Here is a 15,809-nt window from a genome sequence, read left to right on the forward strand (position 1 = left end):
GCAAATTCCTTTCTCGTAAACTTTCCTTGATGATGTTCATTAAGCAGTATAATGATTAACATGAAAAAAGTAATGTAATCATCTATTATCTTTTTCTTTATATTTTTCTTTTTCTTCTCATAACCTGTTCTATTTATTCTTACTCGCAAACTGCTTTCGTTCAAGAAGTTCACCTTCAACTAACCATGCCCTTTGTCCCTAAATTCTCAATAAATCAACAAAAACAAAAGTGGGGCACTGCTAGCTAAAGGGTGAAATAAACTCATGACTTCTTTTTATGTTTATTATTATTTTTTATTTGCATTTCCGAAATAAGCAAACAGCAAAGCTCGTATTGTATGAGTAATACGAGATCCTGTCGCGTTATACTAGGTGTAATTGTCTATGTTTAAAATCTTTTGGCTTTTCTCTGTTTATCTATTCCATCAGCTCGACCTGTTCTGTTCTTTGAGCAAAACATTAACACAGATCACAATTAACTAACTTTTTTATTATTATTATTCGATATTATTTTTGTACATTGCGGATAACTGCAATTATATATTGGGTACTTTTATATAAGCGGGTGTACAGCTTGCAAAAAGTTTCGGTATCATTTACTGTTTTACACGAGTATAAATAACGATAGCTCGATGTTACCGAGATTCAATTCAAATTATTATTCGCATAATTGCGATGTAAGAATTATTCAGTTAATTAGGTGATCAAAAAGATTACTGATAATTTGAAGAAATCTTAAGAGTATTTGTAATTCGGTAGTATTTACGCAATGAGGGATTTTCAAGGGATTTAAAAGAACTAAAAACAAAATCAATAGAAGAAAAACTAAACCATTATAAACAAAAATGGATGGAACATGTAAAACTACCGAGAAATATATAAGGTGATTTCTAAAATGCAGAACTAAATGTTACTCTAGTGACTGGCATATTGCAAGTTGTTAGCAATGTTTATTTTCGTTGTATTTCCTTTAAAGGACTTAATTTCATGTCTTTTGTTCACTGATAAAATGCGAAAAATAAACACTCTGTTACAGATTATTCCTTCGCAACTTTGTAATTAGCTAAGTGGCCTTTTGACTTTGAGTTTCCGACTAAAATTTCTCCATCCGCTGTGTGTTGTCATTGCGCCATTTTATCACCTGAGTTTATTCCTTTCGGATACAGCCTTGTATTAAAGGATTACCTGTGAGAGGTGTGTTCATGGACACCAAACTAGGCCACTTTCATAACGTTCACTACAAGAGATAACCGCCTGTACAAACTCCTTGGATTCGATGAGTAATGGTAGGAGGGGATTTTTTGAAATTTTCCGTGTATTCTCTGTTTGTTCATGTTTTGAAACTTAGGGGCGTGGGTCACAACGTTTCTTTCTGTATATATACATAAGTGTAGTAGAAATTGCTCAGATTCACTCTATTACCATGTCGTGGATAAGTCGTTTAATGATTGTTTGCTTGGTTTTATTTCTGTATGAAAACGGTAAGTGTTTAATTTTCTTTCTCATGTGAAGTAAAATTTACTTAACAAATCTACATTAACATTTGTTATTTTCAATGTAACGCTTCGTTATTCATACTTCGGCAAGGAAGCAAGAGGAAATAGATTTTTCCATCCCTTGACGGCAGATCAAAAGTACATCCATTTAGTTCAATATAAAAGAATTAAAAAGGCAGGTTTACAAAACAAACAAACAAACAAAAATTACTTATAGAAAGAAAACTAGAAAGAATTAAAGAAGAAAGCGGCCATGGAAAGAGTGTAGAATGAACAGTTGCATGAGGAATATAAAGTTCAAGCAAAAAAGATGACTAGTATAGTCAAGGAGGAAAAATTAGCATATGAGAGGAGGCTAGCACCAGATTCAAGGAACAACCCTAAGGAATTTTTTCGTTATGTGTCTAGAAAAAGAAGGAATGATTGTGTACGAATGGTCTTGGTAGATGAAAGATTGTGGTATATTACCAAGAAATATTTTATTAGAGTGTTTCATTCTGGGAATGCGAGTCATATGCCAAAGAGGATGGAGAGGGTTGAAGGATTAGAGGTAAATGAAGTGGATGTATTTACAATAATAAGTACTCTGGATGTCAGCAAGGCTGTGCTGGATGAAATTTCGCCACAAGTCTTAAGAGAGTGCGCTAAAGAACTAATAGCTCCCTTGACCTGGCTATTTTATGAAAGCCTTGCAACTAGAAAAGACCCTGGGGAGTGGAAGGAGGATAAGATAGTGCCATTGCATAAAGATAGTGGAAGAATGAAGGTATCAAATTATAGACCAGTCTGTGTTACTTGTGTGGCTTTAGGTTTTAGAAAAATTGGTAAGAGCTCGTATAGAAAACTGGGCAGATGAAAATAATATTATCTGTGAAGATCAGATAGTTTTTTTTTTTTTTTTTTTAGATTTTGCAAAGGCATTTGATACGGTACTACATGATGCAGTCTATGGGTTTGGATATTAAGTTGGTGGAGTAGATTGGCAATTGGTTGTCTGATAGATATCAAAGGATCGTATATGGAAGGGCAATATCGGGGAAAAGGAAGTTCCTAGTGGAGTTTCACAGGGCTCTGTGCTGGGACCACTACTTTCAACCTTTATGACATCGTCACGGAAATTTAAGGAGATATTTAACTTTTTGCGGATGACGTGAAGCTGGGAAAGGTTATTGAGAGTAATACTGATGTAGTGACTCTTCAGTAGGATCTGAGTAAGCTGGAAATTTGGATAGATAAATAATAAATGGGGATGCCAGATTAATGTGGCTAAATGTAAGGTTTTGAATTTTGGGAACCGCAGATACTGATTACTCTATATGTGGAAGTATGCTGGAGGAAGTTGAGGAAGCATTGGATCCTGGGGGTTGTGGTGAATTGAAATTTAAGGCGCATGTTGCAAAGGTGATTAAGACAACTCAGAGGATTGCTGCAATATTAAGACGAATATTAATCAGCAGAGATAAAATGGTAATGATTCGACTGATAAGGCCTGATCAGGGCCTTTTCAGTCGAATCTGGTCATTGTGGTTTGGAGGGGGGTGAAGATACTTTGGACAGCATGCAGGGACTGGCGACAAAAATGATTCCAGGAACTAGAGGCCATCCCTGGAAATTGTGCAAGGAAGTGGTGAATAAGAAGGTGAGAAGTATTTTTTATTTTATTTTTAATTTAATTTAATTTTTTTATTATATTAACGATTTTATTTTATATTATTTCTTTTACGTGGAGAATAATAACACAGGCCTGCGATGGAAAAGTTGTCTGAGAAGTAATAATTAATTCTTATACATTTTTAGGTGCAGAGTTCAGAAAAAAATAGTAAAAAATTCCATCACCCACTAATTTTACCCAATTTCTAATTTTATCGTTTTTATTAGTAGCATTTGGATTTAAATTCAGCGCATTGGTATTTATTTTCATTCTCCTTTATTTACAGCTAATTAGTTGTTATAAGTACTTTTTTGAAGTGCCGTTTTATGATAAAAGAAATTTCCACGAAACTTCTCATTCTTAAGATAGGAGAGAGAGAGAGAGAGGAATGCAGATAAAAGTACAGATGGCTACTTTGAATCTGATTCGCCGAGATAACGGATGACTTTCCTGTTGTCATAGACACATTTTCTTGTGTGATTCTTTAGTTGAACTTTAGTCGCCGACTACTAAGGTTATCATATTTCTGAAAGGTGGCATATTTTCTAAGTTCGTGTGAGATTTAATTTAATGTGTTTGCAGTTTTTTTTAATGTTTTTACGTAGTGTCGTGTAATAATGTTGATGTCATTCGTTAAAATTTGTTTAACTGTGTTTCAAATGGTGTTTCAAGAAGTTGCAAAAATTCGCCTAACATTTTCTGCTACATATGCGGGGAGTTAGTGGTAAATAAACAACGAAGAAACATTACAGATTTCGTAAAAAAAATGTAGTATGTGTATTTTGGGATGAAACTTGGTGACTTAGATAAGCCATGGGCGCGGCATATAGTATGTTCCATTTGTGTAGAACTTAGAAGGTGGTCGAAGGGAGAACAAAAATCTTTCCATTTCGGAATTTCCATGGTATAGCGGGAACTCCGCAACCATACCGATGACTGTTACTTCTATTCTTCGAATGTTCAAGGCTTCAATGTGAAAAAAAAAAAAAAAAAAAAGAGGCATTTCCTATCCTAATTTATCATCTGCAATACGCCCAGTGGAACATGGTCCTGAAATACCCGTACCAACACCTCCACAAATTTTTAGAAGAACCACTCAGCAGCGATTCAAACAAAGAAGTTGAAGATTTCAATGATGACGAATACAAAGATTGTGACCCACCCGAGTTTTTTTTTCACAGACCGATTGAAACGATTTGGTCAGAGATTTGGGTCTTCCTAAGGAATCTGCAGAACTGCTGGGCTCGAGACTAAACGAAAAGATTTTGTTAGCTTCTGGCACTTCTTTCTCATGGTTTAGATACAGAAAACGAGATTTTCTTCCTTAGTTTTCAGAGGAAGGTGATTTAGTTTACTGTAGCGATATTCCCGGACCGATAAGCAAATGCAACGTAAAATATGAAGTCATCGATTGGAGGTTGTTTATCGAATCCCCAAAAGAAGCCTCAAAGCTGTGCTTCTCCATAATTACAATAAGTATGCTTCAGTACCAATGGCACATTCCGTGCATTTGAAAGAACGATATGAAATTTTAGGCTTCATTCTCAGCAGACTTAAGTACAATGATCATGGATGGACGGTGATCTTAAAGTCATATCTATGATTTTGGGACAACCAAGAGGATACACCAAATACCCGTGCTTTTTGTGCGAGTGCGACAGCCGAGATCGAGAGCAACATTGGATCAAGAAGGAATGGCCAGAAAGAGTCACATTAGAACCTGGAAGTAAAAATGTGTTACACGAAACTTTGGTTGCTCGGGAAAAAAATCCTTTTACCCCCACTTCACACAAAGCTGGTATTGATGAAGCAACTTGTAAAGGCTTTGTCGAAAGAAGGAGAGTGTTTTAAATACATCTATGCAAAATTTCCGGGATTATCTACAGCAAAATTGAAAGAAGGTATTTTTATCGGTCCGGACATCAGGAAACTGATGAAGGATAAACTTTTAGAAGAAACAATGGTAACTGTTGAAAAAGAAGTGTAGAAATCTTTGAAAGAGGTAGTGGGCAAATTTTTAGGAAATCACAATGACCCCAACTATAAAATGATTGTGGAACACATGCTACAGAAATTCAAGGATTTAGGATACTCCATGAGCTTAAAAGTGCACTTTCTCAACTCTCATTTAGACTACTTTCCTGAGAATATGGGAACTGTCAGCGAAGAGCAAAGAGAACGATTACACCAAGACATCAAGGAGATAGAAAGAAGGTATCAGGGCAGGTGGAATGTCAACATGATAGCTGACTACTGCTGGATGTTGCACAGAGACGATCCGGAAAAGAATTTCACAGAAAAAGTTCAAAAAGAAGCTTTGAAGGAAAAAGAAAAAGACACCACAACGAAATATAAAGTATGTACTAAAGATTAATCTTTAATTAAAGCATTTTTTCCAAATACTTTCATTCCAAAAATGTTTACGGAAAATTTTAAATACTGTTATTTTACTTAATAGAATGTGTTTTAAAACTATTTTACTGTAATATTGAGATCCATTTCGTGAAAAATCCCTACGTGATAGAGAAAAATGTTAGAGATATTTGAAATCAACGGTCAAAAATAAATCAGAAACAGTTAATAGTTTCCAGACAACTTTTCATGACTCGAATTTTGCAAGCCTGTGTAATATTTGACTTATGTTTGTTCTACTTAAGAACATGATTAAATTAACCCGTGGATCGGCACGTGATACTCTTCCTAATTTCTTAACAACTGTATATAATCTGAGTAAACTAGATATAAACAATGAAAACAAAAAAAAAAAACGCAACAGGCAACGTTCTTATGCAATTTTAGAAGAACAATATTCCTAAGGAAATTAAGTGTTGCAAATATAAAAGTGTTTGCAGAGTGGCGCCATCTGATTACAATACCTACAACTACAAGAAGATAATCGACTGTGTGACCGAGTTCGTAAATTTCTTAGCAGAAAAAGCCACATATAAAATAATTGGATTTTAATTATTTTTAGATATTCTGAAATAGTCAAAATCGAAATGATCGAGAGCCCATTACAAATTTTCCATAGCAATTTGTTGCAGAAGTCAACAAGAAAATGCAAGAATACTTACTCATTCTATATAATAATTTTAAAAATATTGTAAATAATTACGAAAAAAAAAACACATTTCAAAAATTAAAAACACACACACACTTGAAGATTTCGCGTATGAGTCGAAAAAAAGTTTCACGTTTTGTCTCTAGAACTTGATTTCCAAATATCTAATCTTTCGCCATCCATGAGACTTAATGTACTACAGGTTTATAACGGATTATTCATGGGTACAATTCACATTAAAAAAATAGACACAGATATGGAAAAACCGAACAGGACGACGAATCCTAGTTATAATAAATTAATATAAAACTTTTTAGTCTCTGGGTTCCACTATTTTTTCTTTTTTTTCGGAATTAGCCGTCTCGGATTGTAATGGCCCTAAAACATCGAAGAAATAGTGTGAATTTTAAGTCGATGTTATTTAATGAGATAGTAATTGAGATATTAGTACAATATTCATTCCGATTTTTTATTATATAGCGCTTTAGCTGATTTTTTTTTTTTTTTTTTAGATCACATTGCAACTACTTTTCATTATTGACTATCTATACCAGGTGTGGGGGAAACCCTCGCCTGCGGGCGAAATTTCGCCCGCGAGTCTATTCCAATTCGACCCTTTACTGATGTACTCGTATGTACATGTAAATAAAATTTTATAATAATTTAAATTTATTATAATTAAATTTATTTAAATTTAAATAATTAAATATACAAAACTAAAAATAGCTATATTACATATAATATGATCGTCATACGTCTGGTAAGATATATATTGCACACTACATACACTATATATATATATATATATATATATTCCACGCATCTAATAAAAAGTCAGTTTCCTGGTAATTTAGTCGATTATCCATCTCCAAACTAAGCACATTCACAAAAGAATCTTAACCTGTTAATGTCTAGATTCTATAAATAAATCAAGAAGTGCCTTGGATTCTGGAGTAGTTCTGTGATGGCTTAAAAAAACAGCGGATCAAATCAACGAAGTTATTTGCAAGAACCATAGAAACAAAAACGAATGGACAACAAGAAGACACGAAGAGAACAGAATTAAGATGAAATCTTTGACAGAAATGAAAATATTAAGTGAGTCATTAAGTTTCTCAATATCAGTGAAGAAATTGTCATCAAGGATTACGTTTCGATGCCCCGGTTATGAATCCGTCTAAGACGACATTCTGCATACGGGCTTTTCAAGTGATGGCAAGTTTGCCGGTCTCATACAACGGCTGAAGGAGGTTTTCTTTCCGCCAAATAGACAAGCTAAAACACACGGAGCTGACACAGAATTTTGTGGATGGTTTTAACCATCTCTCTACATGAAGCTTAGGTTTCTATGAAGCCAATTATTCGAGCATGACAGGCTATTAAGCCTAGCCACATTAACGGGAAGATGAAAATTATTTTTCCATGAGAAAAGTCAAAACGGGACGTACACTATAAATGGCTCTCCACAAATCACCTAATCAATCTAATCAGCATAAAACTAAACTAATCCAACTATTCCCTCTTTCCAGAGCTATGTAACAGCGGCAATATTCGCAAGTTTTAGACCGAGTTATTAGAAAATTCGTGTGACCTCGAGTTCCAAATTAAACCTAGCAGCACGATGCTTGCTAAATTTACTTCCTTACTTTGAAGATATGTTTATATTTTCAGCAGTCTCTTATATCACTTATGTTATGACAGAACTACGTTTGTTGCCAAAGTAGAACATCCTTCAGTTCATTCATTACATGAAAAAAATAGTTCGAAATTCCGTAAGATATTCGTTTATAAATTCTCCGCACCAGGTGACTCGTAATTTAATGATTTTTCTCATCAATTTTTTATTTATTTTTTTATTTTTAGAATAAGCTTCTATGTAAATTATATATAAAAAAAAGGACGCATTTTATCTTTTCTAAAATATTCTTTAATTATCTCCTTATAGTTAGCTACAAATACTGATTTTAAACAGTTCTATTCAACATCAAATCCATCACTATTACGAATGAAACTTTTGATTTTTGAAACAGAAGATTTTGCATTCTTCAACGTTCATGCAACTTTTCATTTTGCCCGCCACTGTTGCAGCGATGATTTGCGATCACGGGATATTTCAGAATGCATACTTCTCATCCATATTCACCGACCGAGTGGATAGCAACTCTCCAAACCGACAGGATTCGAGTTGGAATCCCATCGCAGCATATGATTAATATATTAAAGCGGTTTGTGATATTTATTGCTCAGTGTGAGACTATTTGCATACAAATGCTTGAAAAAAAAAATTCAATCTTCATAGCGATTTCTGGATTGACCTGATCTTCAGCCCACCCATGGTATTGTATGCGAATATACTGGAACTTTGGGGGGAGAGGGCATAATTACAGATGTGTATAATTCTGAATTAGTTTTTAGAAATGTTATAGATGTACTCTTTGGCGACACTCATGCCATCTACAGGCAGTCACCATCCTGGTACATAAAATTAATATCTTAATTTAAAGAACGAAAAGAGAGTACTTGTCTACTGAAAGACTGTGAACTTGTTACCTCGAACCTAGTATCTTAGGTAGGCAAAGGGTTAAACAACCGCATACTCCACAACATGCAAAACTTATATAAAATATAGAACTTATATAGCAATTTTTTAAGCTACTCTGGCTCTGTTATTTACGTATGTACTTATTTCTTCTCCCAGAGGTCAGTGGCGTTCATGATTGCTGCAACCTACCGCCCGATGTTGGACGTTGTAAAGCGAGTATCCCATCCTTCTTTTACGATGCTAAGGAAAGGAGATGCCACATTTTCTATTATGGTGGTTGTGGGGGCAATAGCAACAGATTCGCTACCAGGAGAGAATGCGAGGAAGCATGCAAAGGTAAGTAATCATACCGAATAAAGTAGAAGGGAATAAAAGGGAGTACCGCTTCTTTTATAATTTTTTTTCCCATGCATTTAGATATTTGGAAGCTTCACGAGTTGAATTACTAGTCGATAATTAAATATTACTGACAATATAGGAAGTTTCAACTAAATGTCGGATTTTTAGGAAAGAAATTTTCCAAAACGTTATCGAAATAAAGTCCTTGAGCGTCCCATAAACTTAAGTTTTTCAACATTGCCAGTTCAAGTTAATCCTGCTACAGCTTTATACGATTATCAGGTGGTTTAACCTGACAGACCGGCTAACTTTCGATGCACACGGACGAGCAACTCATATTTTACATAGATTAACACAATTCTTTGCTTGACTGTCATTATCATGTCATCTACTTATTATAATGGGGTGGACCCACCTGCGCACAAAACTATAGGTGATTTTGGTTAGGTGCCGATCAACAGTGTGGTTTGGAAAGTTAAAATATTTGCATATAAAATCAATATTATTATTGTAAATGCCGCATTAACGAAAATTTTTTTTTTTAATATGATTCGATTGCATGAGAAATCGTAATTTCATAAAGCCCAAAATTGTAAAATAGCTGTAAAATTCTGATTACGTCAACTTCTCAAGCACCGACGATGGCTTAGAACATCCGATTGCTCTGTTATCCAAATTGTATTTTACAATCAAGTAAGAAAACAGCGTAGTAATTTGTCTTGCAATTTTGAGAACCGTAAACATATTTGTTCGACAGAAATTTGGGTGTTGTGCGTGACTTCAGAAAAGGAATATTTTCAAAAAGGTAAGTGCTTTTTTTTTATCCCCCTTACTTATCTTTTACTAGCACCATGTTACAAAATACCCACACCCTCGTTTAGTTTTATTTTTTTTTTACGTTGTATGATCTGATTTATTTCTGATTTTTACGATTTATAAGTTTTTAAAATGGGTAAAAGTGTTGTGTTGTTTCTAATCTGAAAACTTATCAGAAAAATGCCTTTCGTTGCAACATGTTCCGTATAATACTTTTCCCTTCACAGGAAACGATACATAATATAACATTTTCCAAGACTCCCCCCCCACCACCACCACCAGAAAGTGGGTATAATCTTCAGTGGGTATAATCTAATGTAACTGAAACAGCTATATAAGTCGTCTAGAAATGTATACCTCGGTTAAAAGCGAACGACTGTCTTTATCATTGCTATGGTAAGAGGACGGATAGTTCAGCAATTCCAGAAAACATCGTGTAGGCGATGCTCACATTTAGAAAAACGTATAACTAAACGACATTGAACCCAAATGAAATCTTCCAACACAAAAACTTCACTCACTTTTCCATATAAATAACTTCACATTCGCTTAAACCAAGTTCAACACTGCGTTAAGTTATAATATCAAAAATTGGAAATCTTACTTGACCTTACACATTTGAGAGAACCAACAAATCGCGCATCGGTTCCCTCTCATTCCATGAAGGTAAGGAGGCGATTGGGAAAAGAGTTTACAAATTAGTTCTTACATTATATCTCGCTTGTATCTTTCTCGTTTATATATTTCACGTGAGTTTTCATTCTATTAAAAAAGTTGCAAGACGAGATACGCTGTTCCTTTATTATCCATTCATTACATTTCGTTCCTTCTACATTTTTCCTTTTTTTCTTTCTTTTTTTTTTTTTTTGACAGTTCCCTTTACCACTGACCTAATAATTTTTGAATTTGCATTCATAAGCCAAAATGATATAGACTAGTTTTTAATTAATTTTAATTTATAGTTTTTAATTTAATATAAAAACAAGATTTAACCAACATTATTACAACAATTTGACTGATGATACAGAACAATTCAGATTCTGCCCAAGGATCTAAGAATAGTCCGTCAGATAGCGTCGTAAAATATGGGCTGTTCCAAGTAATGCTGTTTTTTGTAGGTCTCGTTGATGTTGAAATGCTGTAAATAGTTGGATAGCTTTTTTTGAAATTGCACCAAGTGCACCGATAACTACTGGAATAACTTTAGTGTGTTTAAGCCACAACCCGCCAACTTCGATTGCCAGATCTCCATATTTCGTAATTTTTTCCAGTTCTTTATTGTTATCACTGGGTACTGCGATATCGATAATCCAAACCTGTCGATGTTCGATAATTGTGATGTCAAGTCTATTGTGTTCCAAATGCCGATCAGTTTGTATTCGAAAGTCCCAGAGAATTTTTGCTGTTTCGTTTTCCAGTGCTGTCTCTATTTTATGCTGCCACCAGTTATCGAAGTAGGAAAGCCATATTTTTTTCATACATGCCAATGAATTATTTTGGCCACTTGAGCATGGCAGTATTTATAGTCAGTTTGAGCTATCTTGCTGCAGGCGCTGATTAGATATTCTCCATTCTCAGAAAGATTCTCATCTTTCTGATCGCATAATCTGCATTTGCTGTTATTATTGATGTTCAAAATTTTTGCTTTCATTGCATTAGTTTGTAATGCCTGTTCTTGAGTCTGCTAGAATAAATTCATTATTATTATTATTATTTAATCAGACACATAGTTCATCAGTGCCATCTGTGTGTGACAGTGAAATGTTGTACATGATTTTTACAACTGATAATACATGAATAAAAGCAGACGTATAAATATCGAAATACTCACAGTTCTTCGGTAAACAACTAGTCATATTCTTAACTCTGTGATTTTTCTTTATCTAGAAAAGAATTTCATGATGATTTTAATTATGATACTCGACCACAAATCCACAGATGAATTTTGTTTTTATTTAGCAATTTTTATTTAAAATGTTTCTCTAACTTGTCAAATATGTTAGAGGTACCTATGCTGACTTCTTTTTTTATGTGTCAATGTCCCCATACTTCACCCATGGCAAAAATATCCCATTTTCAAAGCATCCGTCCTGCACTTAAATGCGAGACATCACTTACGGTTGATTTTTTTTTTCTCTCTCTCTCTCTCCTCTACTCAGGACCGTTTATTTTTAATTATGTATTTAAACACGCTGCGTATTAAAATATATTTTTGCTGGAAAATACCCCAGTAATAGCAATAAATAATATTTTACAAGGAATTTAAACCTAGCGTAACATTACTTTTTGTAAATTAATTACTGTTTATTTATGTTATTTATTTATTTAACGCAGACGTAAATCAGTGTTATCTAAACATAGAAATGAATAATATGTGAAATAAGAAAAAAATTCACAATTTTTGTTCCATACTACAAAGAAGAGTTTAGTGTGAGGCTCTTCTGGGGTGCACTGAAAATATACCAACGCAACCAAGCAAAAAGCACTGTACTTCTTATTTACAGCAAAGATTTGCTGTTTTTTCATGCTGATTTCAGGTTGAGCATGCGCATTAATACTGTGTATTTAATAGAGTTATCCCGTAGTTGTATTTATGTTCACAGATTTTTTTACTTTTCAAAATCCTTTGACAACCTGAATAAATAATGATTTATTGCATGAATTTAAAATTATTGACTGTATTTTATTTATGAACTGTTAAATACACGAGCGTGGAAACTCGAGTTTTTCATCCTACAAAACAGGCAAACCGGTCAGAACATAAGCAGACTTAATTCACTGGCAGCACAGCCTTTTTTGCTTTTGCCTTGAATCCACAACAACCAACTAGCTGCTGTAGTTCAGGCGTTATCGACAATCAGTGCAGTAACGAGGGTTTGAAGCGCCTGTGACAAGTGTCTAACTTGTGCCCCCCCAACCCAAAAATGACAAAAATCTTGAAAAATTTAAATATAACAAGTTAAATTTTACTAAATGCAATATAGTATGTTAAATACTTACTATTAACCCATCAAAATGAGTTGCGGTGTGTTGCAGAATTTGTGTCTAAAGCGGCGTATTGCTGAAATTTAAAAATACAATAAAAAATAGCGGACTTTTATATCTATTTATTTATTTTTATTTTTTACGTTCTGTGCTCCAAATCTAGTTGCGCCCGTGGCGGGCGCCTCTTTCGTTACGGCACTGTCGACAATCTATCCATCCATATGTTCACTGGGCATCCACAGATGCCGTATGGTCACTCCAATGCTCGGTGATGTACCACACCAGGCCTCGCCATGTAGTCCTGTTGTTTGCTTATCTGGAGACTTCAACTCTCTGAAGATCAGTCATTCCACACACACCATCCGTCCATCTCATTGATGGTCTACCCCTTCCTCCTTTTCCAGGAACTTTACCTTCTATTACTGTTCTGAGAAGGCCTCCTTTGATCTTTTCAGTGTGTCCAAAATATTTAAAAATTCTTCTGTCAATATCCTTAAGGAGCCTTAACGTTCTACTGATCTTTTCTAACACCCATTCATTTGTGCGCCTTTCAGCATATGATATCCTCAACAGCCTTCTTTAACACCATATCTCAAAAGCAGATATTCTTTTCTTATCTGACTTCTTTAGATTCCAAGTCTCACATCCATAAGCTGCTGTTGGAAAAACAACTGCATCCAAAATCCTCAACTTTGTTCCCATGGAAATAGACCCATCCTTCCATATTTTAGACAAATCTCTGACTGTTGTTTTAGATACACTTAAAGTACACTTGTTTCTCAAGAACTTCCCTCTTTGTATTTCCTTTGAGAACCATAATCTTTGTCTTGCTAGGATTGAGTCGAAGTCCTCTACTATTACTGATCTTGTTAACTTTGTCAAGTATCTGTCCTAGTTCTTCCATGTCATTACGAAGGAGGCCTGTATCATCAGCATACCTCAGATTACTAATCAATCTTCCACCTATCCTAATTCCTGTCTTCAGCATATCCAATGCATCACACATGATGTCCTCAGCATATATACTAAACGAGTGAGGAGAAAGTAAACATCCTTGCCTAACTCCTTTTCCAACCTGAAGCCAACCAGTCAATCCAACACGTTCTTACCGTGGCTTCTTGCTTCCAGTACAAGTTGGCTATCAACCTGATAGTGTGTTGAAGAAAACCCGTTCTTTTCATTATTGCCCACAGTTTCACATGCTGAACACAGTGCATATCGACGATGCAGTTGAAAATAGCTGAGTCCAGGATGTGAAGAACCTGGATCAGAGCCTTTCGGCTTATACAGTAGGTTGTTAGACCTCTTCAACTTAGCCGGTTTCATACGGTGGAGAAGGGTTTTCTCTAGGAAACTCGTGTTTTTCATTCCACAAAACAAACTGGCCGGAGAGGAACCAATTTGTATTGTGGAATGAACTCCCCCCCCCCCACACACACAATTTGCAGACAATACAGAGATAGGATTAAGCGCCCTATCGTAAGCAGGTTTATAAAATGCCAAATTACTTCGCCATGGCAAGCTACTAAGCCTAAAACGAAAGGGAAGATGGGATGGGATGACGAATACATAAAATACAAACTTGAGTAGAAGTGAAGATGTGTTTACGTGGTATTTTTAAAGGAGTTAGCCATGAGTGATATAAAAAAAAATTTGCTTCTTGGGTGGGGAGAGATAGAAATTTTCTTGGATATCGTACGGAATGTTGTATTTTTAATTTTCTAAGGATTTGGCACAGTATTTGATTTATAATATTTGTTTATTTAATAAATATACTTTTTATTAAGATGTTACGCTATACTTGTTTTTTAATAAATATTGTGATTAATTACAAATTAAAATATTAATTTAGTTGCGTAAAATACTGTATTTCACGCGCAAAACTTTTGTTTTGCTTACTTGGAAAAAGGATTAAAGCCAAGTATAAAATTTCTTGATATCTTTAACACACACATGTATGTATGTATGTATGTGTGTGTGTGTGTGTGTGTATGTATGTATGATAATAAAGGTTAACACTGCCTACCCTGCTAACAGACACAGAATCACAATATTGTATATATACACAGTGCTATATATATATATATATATATATATATATATATATAGTATAAAATTTTATATTTTAAAAATCAATATTCCTTTTTTTTATTATAATAACGTGTGTATGTGTTTTTAATTCCTAACATTACATTATAATTTATAGAAAGTTATAAGGTTTTATAGAAAAATTTGATTTGTATGAATCTTTCACTCATTGAATGAACTATTAGTGACTTTATTTACTTTTTATATTTCAGGATGAAAGCAAACGATACCTTTTAGGAATGTAGCATGTGAGGATTACGGACTTGTATGATTGCTAAATTCTCGTCTATTTACTGCGCATCTAGTCTTAAAATTTGTATTTATTCGTTTAGTACAGAAATATGACATAAACGGAACTGTGTATTGTTAAAATTTTTATGAAAAAATAAAGCTAGCGGAGAAGCATATGGAATATTATAAATCAAAATGTATAAATAAATTTAGTTTTAAAAAATACAAACCTTCGCCATGATATCCATCTCTCTCTCTCTCTCTCTATGACCAATTTTAGAGTTTTTTTTTTTTTTTGGATTGCATGGAGCGACTTCTATCGGCATATTCTATTACAGACAAGAAGCATAAAATATTTCCGTATATTTTTCATCGGAGAAATATTAACCGCACACACATCCCTCAAAAATTATGAAACAAAGACGAGAAAACAGTTCACTTTTAATATTCTATGAACAGTGCAATTTCTTTTTGGCTCGGTCTAAATTTTTGATTCAAGTGTAATTTTCCAAATAAGTTAAAACTTGAAATAGCAAAAAAATCGACTGTAATTCTAGTACATATGTCATTGGCTTTCTTTATGTACATTGGTTTCTATGA

At 34.2% G+C, this 15,809-nt stretch overlaps 1 protein-coding gene across 1 annotated transcript; it reads left to right on the forward strand.

The window, feature by feature from the left end:
- The first annotated feature begins 1,277 nt into the window (after nt 1–1,277).
- LOC150098969 (kappaPI-actitoxin-Avd3c-like) lies at nt 1,278–15,442 on the forward strand. Its single transcript, XM_090405451.1, has 3 exons — nt 1,278–1,481; nt 8,907–9,086; nt 15,191–15,442. The coding sequence occupies exons 1-3, from the start codon at nt 1,424–1,426 to the stop codon at nt 15,193–15,195; spliced, it is 243 nt and encodes an 80-aa protein (XP_090261577.1). The 5' UTR covers nt 1,278–1,423; the 3' UTR covers nt 15,196–15,442.
- Nucleotides 15,443–15,809: the final 367 nt, after the last annotated feature.

The sequence above is a fragment of the Typopeltis vanoorti genome, chromosome 15 (assembly GCF_054136105.1).
Source record: "Typopeltis vanoorti isolate ZY-2024b chromosome 15, IOZ_Tvanoo_1.0, whole genome shotgun sequence".
Lineage (NCBI taxonomy): Eukaryota > Metazoa > Arthropoda > Arachnida > Uropygi > Thelyphonidae > Typopeltis > Typopeltis vanoorti.